Here is a 17045-nt window from a genome sequence, read left to right on the forward strand (position 1 = left end):
CCCATCGTAACGAAATTACGTCATCACGTTCTGAAAGACCAGATTTTCCGACAACTTTGTCCGACCGTGTATATGCAACAGTTTTGGACAAGATCCGTCGGACAAAATCCGACAGACAAAATCTGACGGATTTGGTTGTCAGAATGTCTGACCGTGTGTACAAGGGCTAAGACTGGGATACTAATAAAGTTCATGTGAGTATAAAGGCACGCATCCCAATACTTTTAGTAATATAGTGTATATACTTCTCTACATCTTTCTGTGGGACACTAATGCCCTGTACAGTCACACAGTCGGACTTTCAGATGGAAAATGTGTGATCGGATCGCGTTGTCGGAAAATCCGATTGTGTGTGGGCTCCATCCGACTTTTTTCCATCTGAATTTCCGACAGACAAAGTGTGAGAGCTGGATCTAAAATTTTCTGACAAAAAAATCTGATTGTTTAAATTCCGATTGTGTGTAGACAATTCTGACAGACAAAGTGCCAAGCATGCTCAGAATAAATTACAAGACGAAAGCTATTGGCTTCTGGCCTCTTTATAGTCCCGTCGTACGTAGTTTACGTCATCTCGTTCAAAACGATCGGATTTTCCGACAACTTTGTGTGACTGTGCGTATGCAAGACAAGTTTGGACCAAAATCCATCGGAAAAAATCAGACGGGTTTTGTCGTCGGAATGTCTGACCATGTGTACAGGGCATTACACATACAGTTATGTCTTTAATTTCATCATTGTAAATAAGTAAAATTTTAATAATTCCTCCTAGGCATGCATGCCTCCAAATCTTCTACAAGGACAAACAGTAAATGTGGTTTACACATTGTTTTTTTTCCTCTGGTTTTCCTAGATATTACATTTGTTAGAACAGTGGGGGAGTAGGACTTAGAAGTAAACAGTCAATTTAAAGTATGTACAGTATGTGATTGCATAAGCAGAGATTACCTCCAAGGTAATCTTTCTTCAGGGTATCTAGGTTAGCTTAGGCCAGGGGGCATAGGCAGGGTGGGCTAATAGGATTTTTACTAAGACATTATGTATGCGCTAACGTGTGTTAAAACATGTTTTCTTGTCCGCCAATGCAAGTTGTATTAAGGCAGTCCATTCATTGTAAATTGGCCCTTAACAAGCATTAGAAGATCAAAAACATACTTGCAATTTTTGTGGGCAATGCACATAGAATTTTCAGCTGTTCTAGTATGCTGATGTTAGAAGCATTCATTTATAAGGTATATGTGCATTATTTCGCAAAATACCGCTGACTTCCTATCCAGCGTCACCTTTGTATAAAAAAAGCCAGTTTGGGTGATTCCCTATTGGTATTACCAGTATATAGAAAATCAGACCTCTGATGCAGCATGTTCCCCCTCTAAGCTGCTTGGCAGGCACGGCTTCACGCTACAAAGACATGAATGGAAAAGCCCTACTCCTCTATCCCATTCTTCACTATGGAGCATGTAGTTGCACCTACACACCGAAGGACAGGTTGCTGGGCAAAAATCAAATGTAAAAACTTCCTGACACAGCAGAAACCTGGACAGTGTAAAGCGGGACAGTGCCATATCTCAGTTTTGGTATAATAGTTAAGCAGGGGTGTGGGAACCCATACTATTTTTTTTTTATGAAAAAGGTATAGTTTAGGAGAAGGCTAACCACTGACATTACCTATTTTTACCTACAATAGCAGCATACAGAAAGCAAGAGACAGTAAAACAATGTGAAAAATGATCAGATATTGGAGTTGCTGTACAGGTTCAGGGATTTTATCTGTAGCACATATACGTTCTGTTTTGGAGTAGAGCAGCATTTGAAGAAGACAAAGCAATGGAAATAATGGGATTAGCAGTCAGGAATGGAAGTATATGGGAGCCCTAGGATAGGATTTCACAAACATTCATATATGTAACCACTGACACAGAGCATCCAACTTAGTGTTGCTTTAGGGTGGGATGCCAAACATGTCCAGTGTGTAAGCTATTAGTGGATATTAACACTGGCATATTATTTTACAACCCCATGACTGTAATAAATATGAGGTCTGACATTTAACATATAATAAAAAATATGTGTGCCCCCCCAGGCACTTATTACAATGCTCCCCCTTTTAACAAATGAAACAGTACAACTAAAATTTGACCAAAGGATGTAAAATTAGTGCTTATACATGCCTGGGCTTTATAGCAATGTCTTCATTGTTCAAGCTCCTCTAGGGCAAGATATCCAACAGCCAGGATTTCTGCCTCTCTGTATTGTTTCCTACTCCAACTATTATTTATAGCTCCTCGTAAAGTAAACATGTCCTTTACCTATACATGGTAACGCAACAGGTTCACTTCTCTGCCCCTACAGCCTGTATTCATGTTCCTATCACTCTTCCACAGTCCACATTTGCCTACCAGATTGCAAAGTAGAAGTCCTGGGTAAAGCGTAGCTTGTCAAAGTGCCAGATACAGCATGTCCCCTACTTACGAACAAGCTCCATTCTGGGAGCTCATTCATAAGTTCAACTTGTTCGTAAGTCCAGCAAAGATCAGCACTTGCAGACAAAGGCTGTGAGCGCTGATCAGTGTGTTCTGGCGTAGGAGCCCCTCTGTCAGAACACAAAGGTACAGCATAGGCAATTGCTTCAACAACATTGTTTGTGTTGGTACAGCAATCTGTCAGGTTTTTATTTTTCGTTCAGCCCACTGTGTCGAACAAAAAAACTGAGTGTGTGTACCAAGCTTTTCAGGATTGGACATGCAAACACATGCTTGCATGTATACTTTACTGTATATACAGTTCCTTGAAAAAGTATTCATACCCCTTGAAATTTTCCACACTTTGTAATTTTACAACCAAAAATGTAAATGTATTTTATTGGGATTTTATGTGATAGACCAACACAAAGTGGCACATAATTGTGAAGTGAAAGGAAAGTGATAAATGGTTTTCCAAATATCTGAAAAGTGTGGCGTGCATTTGTATTCAGCCCCCTTTACTCTGATACCGCAAACTAAAATCTAGTGGAACCAATTGCTTTCAGAAGTCTCCTAATTAGTAAATATAATTCACCTGTGTGTAATTTAATCTCAGTATAAATATACCTGTTCCGGGAAGCCCTCAGAGGTTTGTTAAGAGAACCTTAGTGAACACACAGCATCATGAAGGCCAAGGAACACAGCAGACAGGTTAGGGATAAAGTTATAGAGAAGTTTAAAGCAGGGTTAGGTTATAAAAAAAAATATCCCAAGCTTTGAACAGCTCATGGAGTACTGTTCAATCCATCATCCAAAAATGGAAAGAGTACTGCTTACCTGCAAACCTACAAAGACATGGCTGTCCACCTAAACTGACAGACCGGGCAAGGAAGAGCATTAATCAGAGAATCAGCCAAGAGGCCCATGGTAACTCTGGAGGAGCTGCAGAGATCCACAGCTCAGGTGAGAGAATCTGTCCATAGGACAACTATAAGTCGTGCACGCCACAAATCTGGCCTTTATGGAAGAGTGGCAAGAAGAAAGCCATTGTTGAAAGAAAGAGGTAAGACGTTGGTATCATTAGCAGTAATCAGCATGGATTTGTGAAGAATCGTTCTTGCCAAACCAATCTATTAACCTTGAATTGCCATCTAGATATGGAAGGCCCGTAGACCTGATGTATCTGGATTTTGCAAAAGCATTTGACACAGTTCCCCATAAATGTTTACTGTACAAAATAAGGTCCATTGACATGGACCATAGAGTGAGTACATGGATTGAAAACTGGCTACAAGGGCAAGTTCAGAGGGTGGTGATAAATGGGAAATACTCAGAATGGTCAGAGGTGGTTAGTGGGGTCCCCCAGGGTTCTGTGCTGGGACCAATCCTATTCATTTTGTTCATAAACGACCTGGAGGATGGGGTAAACTGTTCAATCTCTGTATTTGCAGACAATACTAAGCTAAGCAGGGAAATAACTTCTCCGCAGAATACTAAGCTAAGATCTGAACAAATTAATGGGGTTGCCAACCACATGGCAAATGAGGTTTAATGTAGAAAAATGTAAAATAATACATTTGGGTGGCAAAAATATGAAGGCAATCTATACACTGTGGGGAGAACCACTGGGGGAATCTAGGATGGAAAAAGATCTGGGGGTCCTAGTAGATGATAGGCTCAGCAATGGCATGCAATGCCAAGCTGCTGCTAACAAAGCAAACAGAATATTGAAAAGCATTAAAAAGAGGATCAACTCCAGAGGTAAAACGATAATTCTCCCACTCTACAAGAGTCTGGTCTGGCCGCACCTAGAGTATGCTGTCCAGTTCTGGGCACCAGTCCTCAGGAAGGATATATTGGAAATGGAGCGAGTTAAAAAGAAGGGCAACTAAGCTAATAAAGGATCTGGAGGATATTAGTTATGAGGAAAGGTTGTGAACACTGAACTTATTCTCTCTGGAGAGAGACGCTTGAGAGGGGATATGATTTCAATTTATAAATACCGTACTGGTGACGCCACAATAGGCATAAAAAGGAGTTTAACAAGACACGTGGCCACTCATTAAAATTAGAAGAAAAGAAGTTTAACCTTAAACTACATAGAGGGCTCTTTACTGTAAGAGCGGCAAGGATGTGGAATTTACTTCCACAGGCAGTGGTATCAGGGGGGAGCATCGATAGTTTAAAAAAACTATTAGATAAGCACCTGAAAGACCGCAACATACAGGGTTATACAATGTAACACTGACATATAATCACACACATAGGTTGGACCCCCCAAGTCGGAAGAAGACCCCCGGACGGCGGCAACGACGAAGAAGAAAGCCAGACGAGAAGACCCCCGAAGACGGAAGAAGACCCCTGGAGCTGTCTAATAAACAACTTTAAAAACCTGTGTTGTGTTTTTTTTATTAACACATTTTCCCCCAGGTAAATGGGTAGGGGTACCATGTACCCCATACTCATTCACATAGGGTGGGGGGCCGGAATCTGGGGGCCCCCTTATTGAAGGGTGCTCACGGATTCTGATAAGCCCCCGCCCGCAGACCCCGACAACCAACGGCCAGGGTTGTTGGGAAGAGGCCCTTGTCCTCATCAACATGGGGACAAGGTGCTTTGGGATGGGGGCCCCCCTTCCCAAAAGCACCCCCCCATGTTGAGGGCACGCGGCCTGGTACGGCTCAGGGGGGGCAGCGAAAGGTGGCTCTACAAAGTAGGTGGTTCTACAAAATTGACTAAGGGGGGGCTGAATACAAATGCACGGCACACTTTTCACATTTATTTGTAAAAAAAAAAAAGTAAAAACATTTATTATTTTCCTTCCACTTCTATCACATAAAATCTCAATAAAATACATTTAATTTTTGGTTGTAACATGACAAAACGTGAAAAATGTCAAGGGGTATGAATACTTTTTCAAGGCACTGTATGTTCACTTTGATGAGGTAAATGTATCAGCAGGGAAATGAAGAGAAGGCAAGTACAATAAAATCATGTTAATGCGTGGCTGTGCACAAAATAAATTGCTAAACCACTTGTAAGATCAAAAACGGTATATAAAGCCTTCATGGCTGGTAGGGCCAAGTACAATGTCTTCCATAGCTGTTTATTCACTGCATTATGTTTCCTCCTAAGCTGGATGTCTGGTTTAAATTACCAACTTAATGAGAAGAGAGGAAAACTATTTTCCTTGGTACAGGAATATATCGGTGGAAGTTGCGAAACATTGCTTTACTTACCGTGTCCCACTTAGCTTTCGACCGCTCCTCTTCGAACTTGGCAAACTCACGCCGGTCATGGATGGAGATGAGCAGCTTCCAAATAAGCAGTGCTACTAAGCCCACTAGCAAGATGGCTCCCATCACAGACATTAAAACCACAAGGATATCAGGACCCTGAGGGCATTCTGTGTGGAATAAAGGAGAAGCAATGTCAAGTAGACAAAGTACAGGCAAACTATGAAAATATTGCTTGGTGTGCCTTTTATTATAATTGCCCACAAACCTCCTGCCTGCTTCCACCAGCAGTTGAATGATTTGTGCAGCCTCCAAAACTCTGATTTTGGGGGTGATACTCAGAACACTTGGTTGTCTACTGTAGACTGAAATCCAGGGCCATACAATAATTAAGGGCACAGGTGGCTCTCAGGATTTCATAAGCATGGTAGCCACCTTCAGAAGATGAATACCAGATAAAGCTTACAGTTCCTCACAAGTAGTAACATGTTCCCTACGTGAACATAAATGCCACAACTTGTTGGCTTTGGAAAAACTGGAAAAGGATAGAACTTTTTTTTAAAGCTATCTCCCTATTGGGGATGATTTCCCTCATATATTCTGTGAAGTCACGGGGACTGGGTCAGGATGTGATGTGAAATCTCCCCAGTGTGAACACGGATAGCAACATGCATGTAAGATAGGTTCCAGCCCCTTTCAATTATATCCAAAACTAAAATATATATATATTTTTAATTTAAAATCCAATTTAGCTATGTACAGAAACATTTACACGGCCCTTTTATTTTGCTGTTGCTAAATCACTGTGTAGCTAGACAATTTTGGGTCCTTTTTCTTCTGGCCCTATAACAGTGCCATGAGCTGCTATGGCTGTAGTTATGTCCTTGTCTCTGGGGACATTAACAGCAATAAAACGTGATAGAGAACCTTCCCCCATTTATCTAAAACAAAAAAAGACTTTGCCTGCTGTCTACTGAGCTACCTTTCTCTTTAATGGATATTTTTAATAAGTTTACTTTAGTTATATAGATTTTACGGTAGCTGTCGAGCTGGGAATTTTAGGTGTTCCTGCATTTCATCACCTCCTCTTGCATTCTTCACAATATGAAATAATAAATTCTAGAGATATAATAGGAGCCTCCCAATTGACCACAGCAGATGTGCAGCCCCAGGAACTCAAGTTTCTACAGCTCATCAATAAAGGTCTTAAGAGATATAACAAACTGTCAGGTTGGTAAACTGCGGAATCTACTAAAAACAAATTACTTTCCACTTCACTCACACAATGACCAAACCACTATGTTCAAAGGTTTGTACAAGAACTGTCCAAAGGTACATATGCCAACACTATACAAGAATTTAGATGCAATTTCAATCAAGCCTCAGATAAAAAAAAAAAATAACGCATTGGAAAGCACATACCAAAATAACTGGAATAAAATTTACAATAAGAATTCTAAAACTGGTTCAGGTTTAGAGGCTCAGATTCCACATAGCTTCCAGAGACTGACAGTGCTTGGTACACAAGAGTTAAGAATGAGGCACTGATGAGGAAATATATAACAGCTTGTTAGAGGGGGCTGGAAGAATTCTTGTAAAGTCTGTATTTTTATCACTTACCTCCCAGTTTCTGGGACATGTTACTAACAGTTAGCCCTTGTACATACGATCGGAGATTCCGTCAACCAAATCCGTCGGATTTTGTCCGAAACTGTTGTATACACACGTTCGGACGAAGTTGTCGGAAAATCCAATTGTTCAGAACGTGATGACGTTATTTAGTTACGACTGGACTACGTTCAGGCTAGTAGCCAATAGCTTTGATGTAGGAATTTGATCTGAGCATGCGTGACACTTTGTCCGATCGGAATTCTCTACACATGATCGGAGTATGTCCGATCGGAGCATTTTGTCGGAAAATATTTCCGGCAAGTTGGAAAATTTAGTCAGACGGAAACAGTCCGATGCATACCACAGACAGTCGGAATATCCGACAAAACGCTCCGATCGGACACATTCTGTCGGAATCTCCGATCGTGTGTACAAGGGCTTAGTGTCGCATGTACAGTATATGTTCGTAATTACTGATCAACGTCATGCAAAAACTTGAAGTGTAACGCTTTCTCTGTTAGAATTAGAAACATCCACCAGGTGGATCTTTACAAACTAGACTGTATACTTTGGCCGTACTTAATATTTTATGTTGGAGGCATGCCATGAATAGCACTGTTATTTTAAACATCCCAGATGAGGTTAGCGTTCCTGTGTACAACAACAAAAATCCCAGTTACCATGAATACATACAATATATATCATACGTGGAAGAAAGAAATGGGGGGGTGTTGCCCATTTCAAGCAGTCTTGATTTAAATCTGAGGTTTAGGTATGATTTTTATAGCATAGTTACATGGAAGTATTGTACAGGAAGCCGGAGATGGGTCTTTGATGGGAGATTTATTTCCCAACTGTTTGTGTTATGGTCCCTTTAAGGGAGAGCTAAAGGGAAATTTTTAGTATTCAGGGGTTCTCACCAATGCAGGGTGAGGGGTTCCAGTGTAGTCTGTTTGGAGAGGAGATGACTGATTTCAGTTTTCTCTGAATTGGTGAGTCATTTGGGACTCCAAATTTGGAGGCTCAAAGAAGATTTTGGTGGGAAAGAGCCTCCAAACCCTGAATACAAGGACTATGGTCTTGAAAGGTTTAACCCTTCTGGAAGGAAGGCTTAAAAAGATACAGGAAGGAGTCAGCAAGTGTCTAAGAAGTGGCCAGGAGTGGCTCACAGCTGTGAACAAGTGTGGACTGAGAGACTGAGACTCTGTTTTGCTGATCTCCAGTGGCTTTTCCGGTACCCCAAAGCAGATGGGAACCGTAATGCCCAGTATGGGACTGGTACATTGACAGTAAGCTGTTATGTTGTTTTGATTTTGCTAGGCTTATGGACCGTTTGCTTTATTTCTTCTGAAGAAAACTGATTGACTAAAGACTGTTACCTTTACAAACAGCTGGCTGGTGATTTCAGACTCTCCATCTGACAGTATACATATTTCATTGTGGTAATTGTCACTACTACACTGGAGTAGTTGTCTAGGTCCAGTGCTGAGCAGCTGCCCTTCTGCATAGTAACCACGGGGGTCACCCGCTCGGCATTGCCACCATTTAAAGAAAGCCTTATATTTTTTTCAATGAATACAAGGCATTTTCGGATTGGACGAGGTGGAAACTGTATGGTCTGCTGTGTCTGTAGCAACACTTTTGATTGCTTGAAATTCCTAACATACCTTAAAACAAAACTGTACATCCTAGACAAGGCTGGTTTATAATATGACAATATAATATTAAACAGCAGTCAACAGTCTGCAGGGTTACCTTCTTCACCGATGACATACAACACAGACTTCCCATTGGAGTCCTCGTGGTACTGGAACCTAACCACACAGTCATTCTCATCCTTATAAGTGCAGTTCACCGCGTCCTCCCCATTGTCAACTGAGAAGGAAATTCAGTGTATGAGATGCAAATTATTACATAAATAATATGAAGAGAAAAGCAAAAATGAAAAAAAATGTCACTGGTAATTTTGGTGACAGGATATCAGCAGTGCATCTTCCTATTGCAGGACTGTATTCTATCAGCAACACATGAGGTGTGTATGCAATAGAAAATAATAAGGTTTATTTAGTAATAGAACTAAATTTAGGGGTAGTGTTAAGTGTTGGGGGAAGGTTAACTGTGTTAGGGGCTGGTTTTTTTTGGATGGGTGTTTAAGTGTTAGGGACAGGTGAAGGGTCTTAAAAGGAACCTTACATTTTCCCCACCTTCCTTCTTCATGGGGTGGGGTTAAAATGTTAGGGCCTTGTTTTCGGAGGCGGTTGTGTGCTCAGAAGTGAACAGATCTCTAGTTGTGCCTATTGTGCTGGAATTGGCACCCCAAGCCATTTCCTGTTGAACACTTTAACCCCTTTTTTCCCATTTTTTATTTACCCATAGAGCACTGTGGAACTTCTTATAGTGTCTCTAATTTTGCCCACAGGTCCCTACCTTAGCTGGAGGTTTTCTCCCCTTAGTTTCATGGCACTATTGTTGACTCCTGTTTTGCATGGCTTCCCCTGGAGGCCCACTATGGGTTAATGACATAGAGGTTAATGTTCTATTGTTCATTGGGTATTTATGATTGATTTGCTAAACTACTGTTTTCCATATGTTTGCGCCAACCTAGATCGACCCTTGGGTCGGCCTCCGCGCCTCCATCGGACCCTTTCGTGCTGGCAGTGGTGTGAAAGCCTGCCCTTCTCTTTATGTTAATTTTTATATGCTTTATATGCTTTATCATACCTGCCTTCATGGTCTCTAGGGTCCTGCAGTGGACCTTGGGGGCTTGAGGACACGACACAGCGTTTGAGCTGTGTCTCCCCTCTGACTTCCCTCATAGAGTGTTTGTTGTTTGCATTTCTTGTCCATTTCAGGACTCCATTAGAGAAATCTGTAGCTCTAAATGTCTCCCTAGATCCTGACCTGGTCGCATGCCTGAAGTACCACTTACCTTTTCGTTGGACAACCACATGCATTGAATATCTGGGAGTCCAGCTGACCCCCACTTACTCCTCTCTATTCTATGTTAAATACTACCCCCTTCTTAGATCCTTGACCACTCTTCTGCAGACATGGCAATTTCCACACCTGTCCTGGTTGGGTCGAATCCACTCTGTAAAGATGACGGTCTTACCAAAATTCCTTTACTTTTTCCGCACCCTACCAGTACGGGTCCCTCCTCATTTTCTCCACCTCCTCCAGAGCAGGATCATGCGCTTTATCTGGGCTAATAAACACCCTAGAATTTCTAGGGCTACCCTTTTTATACATAGACTGCAAAGTGTTTTGGGGGTTCCCCATGTCTCTAAGTACTATCTGGCAGCTCAGATCTCCCAATTATCACTAATCCATGCTTCCTCCAATGTCCCTCTATGGGTGATTCTGAAACTCCCTAATTGCGCCTCTCTTTCTATACAAGTGCTTCTTTGGCTTCCCCAGAAACTTTGGCAAACGTCACTGAGCCCTCTCATGCTACATAGCTTAAGTTGTAAGATACTTGAACTCCCTTATGTTCCCCTTCCTGCTCCTGCTGCCTATTACTAATAACCTATTGTTCCCACCTGGTCTTGACCAGCCTCAGGCTTTCACGTGGTGGACTATATGTGGCCTAACTCCACCAACGTGGTCTGCATTCTGTGAATCCTATGATGCTCCCCAGGCAGAATTCTTTTGTTTTCTTGAGAACCATCACTGGATAACTACACTCAGATGTACCTCCTCCTACCCATTCCAGACATCCACTTTCAAACATATCTGTCTACATGCCTGGGTTCCCTGGACCTTATCTCCACCCTCTATGCAGCTTTTTGTGTCCCAGTGGGAAAGAGACTTGGAACATGGGATCAATCCGTCAGACTGGAGCAAGGCCTGGTTTTCTGTAGCTAAATGTTCCTTTAATACTGCCCTCTTAGAGGTGGCAAACAAAGTGCTGTTGCTGTGGTATTGGATCCCAGCACGTATTGCCCATGCCAAACTGACCTGTAGCGATCACTGTTTAAGGTGATGTGGCCATCGTGGGGATGTAATTCACACCTGGTGGGCCTGCCCACGCTTAGTGGGTTTCTGGTCCAGAGTGTTTAGTTTGTTTTCTCTGTTCCATTTGAATGTCCGTAAAGAGGACAAATTTGCACTATTACATTGCTCTATCCTTGGTTTGTTTGCTCTTCAACAGAAATTTTCAACCTATCTGTTTATAGCGGCCAAAAGGACGATCACTCAAGCATGGAAAAAAAACACAGTCCTCTTTCAGGAAGTGAAAAAGCACTTGACGTCCATGATGGTCAATGAACAAATGTCTAGTATACTCAAAGACAGCATTCCAATTCCTTAAAGTTTAGGAGTCATGGCTGGCATATGCCTTCCCTGAACTCCCATTGGCTAGTATGGATCGGCTCTGACTAGTTTCCTGGGTGATCCCGGGTCACCTTCTCCTTCTTTCCCATAACCCACTTTTTCTTATTTTCTTATTTCTGTCTCAGTTTTCCTTCTCTTACCAGGGCTCTTAGACCTTTTCGATTGCTACCAGATGCCCAAGATGATCTTAATGCAGAGTTAATGCATTTCTTTGTCCTGGTTATTCCTACACTTATGGGGGTTACCACAAATTTTGTATGTTGCACTTAGGATTTCTGTGACCATTTAAATAGGAGGCTGCCCTCCTCTGTTTATGTATTATTTTTTGTCTCTTATGCGTTACTTCTAGCCGCTGCGTAGGCAATCTAGGTACCTTTGACATTATTGTATGTTTAACACTATTTCTGCAATAAAAACATATTGAACCAAAAGGTGAACAGATCAGGGGCATATCTACCATGTGGCAAACAAGGCGTTTGCCTTGGCGGCATTTTTCAGGTGGGCAGCGCCAGGTGACTGTGCTATAGCCGAATAACAGCTACAGCGTGGTTGTCTAGTTCTGGAAGGCCGTCTTTTGCATGCCTCCTTTGGACACAGCTGATCAAATTATAGCTGATCATGATGTAAACACACTTGCCGGGTTATCGGCATTCTTTTCCTGAGAGGAGACCACCCAGTGAACCTGAACCCAGTGACCGCCCCCTCAAGAGAACCTGAGACAAGAATGGTATACTGTGGCTGGGGTGGGACAAATTTGGATGGGGAGGTGGGCACCCAATTTTAGTCTTGCCTAGGGCAGCACCAGGCTGCCAGAGCTGAAAATCAATACAAATCTATAGTTTTTTTTCTAGTATTACATTGGATACTCACCAAGTTTCTCTACAAGTACAATCTCATCTCGACAAATTCTCTTGCACAGGGATTCATTCTTCCAAGGGCCACGCTCAAACTTCTTGCACTCCACACACCCCCTTGAAATAAGAAAGGTGTATTTAATGTCAAGTGATAGGCTGTAGGCAGGAACACTGAGGGGTGTATTTATAAAACACAAAGCTATTTGTCTTGTGAAACTACATATACATTCATTCTGTGTGAAGAATTTACAGTTTTTAGGCTATTTTCTTCAGAATACTGTACTATGGCCACTTTATTTCCTATGATCCTCAGCTTCATCTAGTGGTCATAATCTGGCATTTTCTAGGTTCAAACTGTATGAAGGAATAGCATTCAACCTGGAAAGAAAATAGCCTAGTAACATTTCATATTGCCCCCATTCCTGCAAAATGAATATACATGCAGTTTTGCAGGATGAATAGCAAATATTCTATAACTATATCCCCAAGAGTGTTAGTGGCCATAGGTAAAATGTCCTCTTATAATAATACCATGCAATATAGCAATACGATGCACAGCAAAATCACATACTGTATATGGCAAATATCTGTTTCTGTACAGGTGTGGGAATGTTTCCTTACATGGATGTGAGGATATAAGTAATTCTATCACATATAGATAATGCACATAATACATACGATACAATGTAGGATTTATTAAACTGAAACAAAATCTGGAGCAGCTGTGCATAGTAACCTATCAGCTTCTAACTTCAGCTTGTTTAATTAGTGTTACTAAACAGTAAAATCAAGCTATATATGCAGTAAAGCATGCTTGTTATACTCACTGCGGAACCTAAGGGGTTAATCCTTTGCATTGTGTATAAAGACCATTTAATCCTGTCTTCTCTGATCCTCCTCTTCTTCCACTGTCTCCAAAAAATAACCTGATATTTACAGAGCCAGGGGACGGGCTGCACATGCTCAGTTTGGTGTGTATACCTAGAGAGTTTTTTTTTTTTTTATTGAGAGGGTGCATGTGATCAGCACAGAGCCAATCAGCACTGTGCAGATATGTCCAGACAGAGGATCAGGGGAGAATGAAAACTCCTCCTACAAACTTTACTAGGAACTGATAGAAGTCACAAGGCTGCTTTATACCCTGCATATGAGAAAAGGTATTTATCTGTTTATATTTACTAAAATAATTGCATTTCCTTGTGTACTGTGGGAGACTAGCTATAGTAGGCTTTGTATATTAAGCCTAGAAGCTGATTGGTCGCCATGTATATCTGCTAGATTCTGGCTGCTCCAGTCTTAGTAAATTCTCCTCATTGCTCTTCCCCCATATTATTTTTTCAATTTACAGTGATCTATGGAATGTACATGCATTTTTGCAGGATGAATAGCAAATCTTTTATAACTACATCCCCAAGAGTCTTAGTGACACTCACTTCTTAAAGGTGCAGGCGTCAGGACAGGTGGGGCATTTTTCACAGGTGTCCCCGTAGGAGCCTGGCTGGGTGCAGTCACACTTGCCACAGATGCACTCCCCCCTACCACTGCACAAGAGCCCACTGCTGGACATACAGGTGTCTGTCCGTGTGGTGCAGTTACAATTATCGCCAGACCAGTCAGATTCACAGATGCAATCACCGCAATTACACTGCCCGTGCCCTGTGGGATAATAGATAGAAGAGAGAGAGTTAAGTAACAATCTTTTTTTTATCTCTATAAATAAAACAGATGCCTTGTGTTCCCACATTAGATTTACATAAATTTACTCAGATGCAGTTTTAAAATAAGTTAATATATGATTATGCATCCAAATCTTTGATTCTGATACTAATATGAAAAATAGTCTTTAGATTCTCCATGTTTATTAACTGCTTGCCGACCGGCTCCTGTACTTTTATGTCAGCAGAATAGCACGGCTGGTCAAAGCAATGTACCCGTATGTTACTTTGAATTTCCTGCTGTGCACGCCTGCCGAGAGCTGTGACCGTGCCTGCGGGACCCGCAGACTTGATGTGTGATTATGGTTGGGGGGGGGGGGGGGGGATGTGATGTTACCCTAGGACATTGTTTCTCAACCTTATTTCAGTCAAAACTCCCTTTAAAATTGTGCTCAATTTCAAAGCACCCCATTCTAAATGATGGAAAACTAAACAAAGCATAACCCAGCAACAGCCACACGTGTAGGACACCCAACATTAGTGATGTATTCTTCTAAGCAAATAAACCTTTTCACACTGATTCTGACTTGTATTTCAACATTTCTCTTCTCCCTGAGTTTCTTGCCCTCACTCAGCTAATGTGCCCCCAGCGCTAATGGAGAGGGGCAGGAGAGAGGCAAACAAGGATGCACTATGCAAGTGCCTGACGTTCTTCTTATCAACCAATCAAATTGTAATGATGCACAATGAAAACCTGTGGCTTTGCATATCTAAAAAGTAGGCTTCATCCACCCGCTGGCTTGTATACAATTTTTGGGCAATTGTTAGACATTTTGCCAAAGCATCTCTGAAGAAACCTGAAGGCACCCAAGGTGACTGGATATCCTGGTTAAAAAAGGCTGCCCTCCACTTGAGGTAGGAGCCAAATTTTGCACTGTAACCAAACAACTTCAGAAGCAAGGCAATCCTATCTAGGCCAATGCCATCAAAACTGGTTCAAAATACATTTTTGTGGCATCCTGAAGCAGCTCAGCATTTGCACCATAACATATATCATTTTAATGTATCCAACTATTACACTGAACTACACTGTGCATAATGGATACCCATCAGGATTTTGCCATAAGCATAGAAAAGCTAGTAACTCATTTGAAAACTCTGGATCAAAGACCAGGTATGGTCAATTCTATGGTGCAGTATGCACATGCACATCCACCACTTTCAACTAGCACAGAAAAAGTCCCACACTAGACTTTCTTAGGCTGCGTACACACGCGGGGACTGTTCGCTCAACTTTGTCCGCTGAACAGTGTTTCGGCGGACAGTCCGCTCGTGTGTGGGCTTTCAGCGGACAGTTTCAGCGGACAGTCTGCTGAACAAAGTTTTTCGGAAATTCCGAAAAACTGTCCGCTGAAACTCTGTTTCAGCGAACAGTCCCCTCGTGTGTAGGCTTGTTCGTCAAACTAAGTTCCGCGCATGCTCAGAAAGGATTTACACGCCGAAGTTTGCATTGCAGTGTATAGGACGTCGTATTTTTCGTCCCGTCGTACGTGCCGTTCACGTCATCGCGCACGGTTTCAGCGGACTGTTCGTTCGTCGTGTGTGGCAAGTCCGTCCATGCTAATTTTGAGCGGACTGTCCGCTGAAACTGTTTGACGGACAAAGTTGAGCGAACAGTCCCCGCGTGTGTACGCGGCCTTAGTCTTTTTGTCCTGGAGAACCCTTGAAATAATCTTGAGATTTCCCCGGAGGAACTCTTTCTGCAAATTGTTATTTATGCAGCACAAGGTACATTGGCTGATCAGCACATCGCAGACATATTTAAAGAAAACAATGGACCAAGTAGCATATGTAGGAAATTTGACTTCCACAGCAGATACTTTTTTAACACTCTTCTAATCTTTAAGATAAAATAATTTTTAGTAATAATCCTGACATTTTATATATTACAGTTACTTATATAGCGCCAAAAATGTATGCAACTCTGGCACATGTTGGGAAGCACAACCCATTAAGACTATTATGGACTGTTCCATAGGAGCTGTTTCTTAAGGACCCATTGGAAAAACCTAACACATTAAGACAGTTATGAACTGTTCCATAGGATCCGTGTCTGGGCCCTTTAGGCGCCAAATTCAAAAAAGTAAAAACACACAATACACATACAGAACTGTAATCTTACAGATTGGATTACAGTACTGTATAAAAAAAATACACACCCCCTTTGTCCCTAGTGGTCTGTCCAGTGCCCTGCATGCACTTTTATATTATAAATACTGTTTTTTTTCTGCCTGGAATTTGGAGATTGTCCATAGCAACCAAAAAGTGTCCCTTTATGTCAAAAGTGATTTTAGACCAACTAGAAAACAGCAATAATAAATTAGAATCACTTGCAGAATTGAGCGATAGCGATTTGAGGGGAGATCCGTCATCAAACACTAAATCTAATGACAGCAACAATTCTGCAAATGAGCAAATTTCAGTGTTTTGGGATTTGATTACATTATTGAATAATTTTTATTATTATTTATTATCATTATTTATTATATTATACATTTTATCATACCCGGGATGTCTGCTAGACTCTGGTTTGAACAGATTTAAGAGAGTTATTCCTAAGAATTGCAGGCCTACAATATAAAACGTCAAATTTCCATGCAAAATAATTGTACCGCTTTCAGCACCTAAAATCAGAACTAATCATACCACCAGGGAGGTTAAGGATCAGTGGAAAAGTGTCCCCGTACATTGATGGTTGGTGTAGAAGTGAACCTTTACATTGGTTGTCAGTGGAAAATTCTGCATCTAACATTGGTGGTAAATATAGACGGGAAACTATGCAACTTCTCAAAGAACTTCTAAAAACCTCTGAAGGAAACCTCAGTTTCTACAGAACCC

At 41.6% G+C, this 17045-nt stretch overlaps 1 protein-coding gene across 1 annotated transcript in view; it reads right to left on the reverse strand.

Moving 5' to 3' along the window:
* Positions 1-17045, reverse strand: part of ITGB3 (integrin subunit beta 3) — a 138152-nt gene that overhangs the window by 9475 nt on the left and 111632 nt on the right. The window contains exons 11-14 of the mRNA XM_077460147.1: positions 13926-14148; positions 12509-12609; positions 9062-9181; positions 5699-5865 (exon numbers count right to left, since the gene is read on the reverse strand). Of these exons, the coding sequence (XP_077316273.1) occupies positions 5699-5865; positions 9062-9181; positions 12509-12609; positions 13926-14148 (611 nt within the window). The remainder of the gene's footprint in view (positions 1-5698; positions 5866-9061; positions 9182-12508; positions 12610-13925; positions 14149-17045) is intronic.

The sequence above is a fragment of the Lithobates pipiens genome, unplaced genomic scaffold, assembly GCF_037356315.1.
Source record: "Lithobates pipiens isolate NorthernLeopardFrog02 unplaced genomic scaffold, aLitPip1_a1.2 Scaffold_28, whole genome shotgun sequence".
In the NCBI taxonomy this organism is placed as follows: domain Eukaryota; kingdom Metazoa; phylum Chordata; class Amphibia; order Anura; family Ranidae; genus Lithobates; species Lithobates pipiens.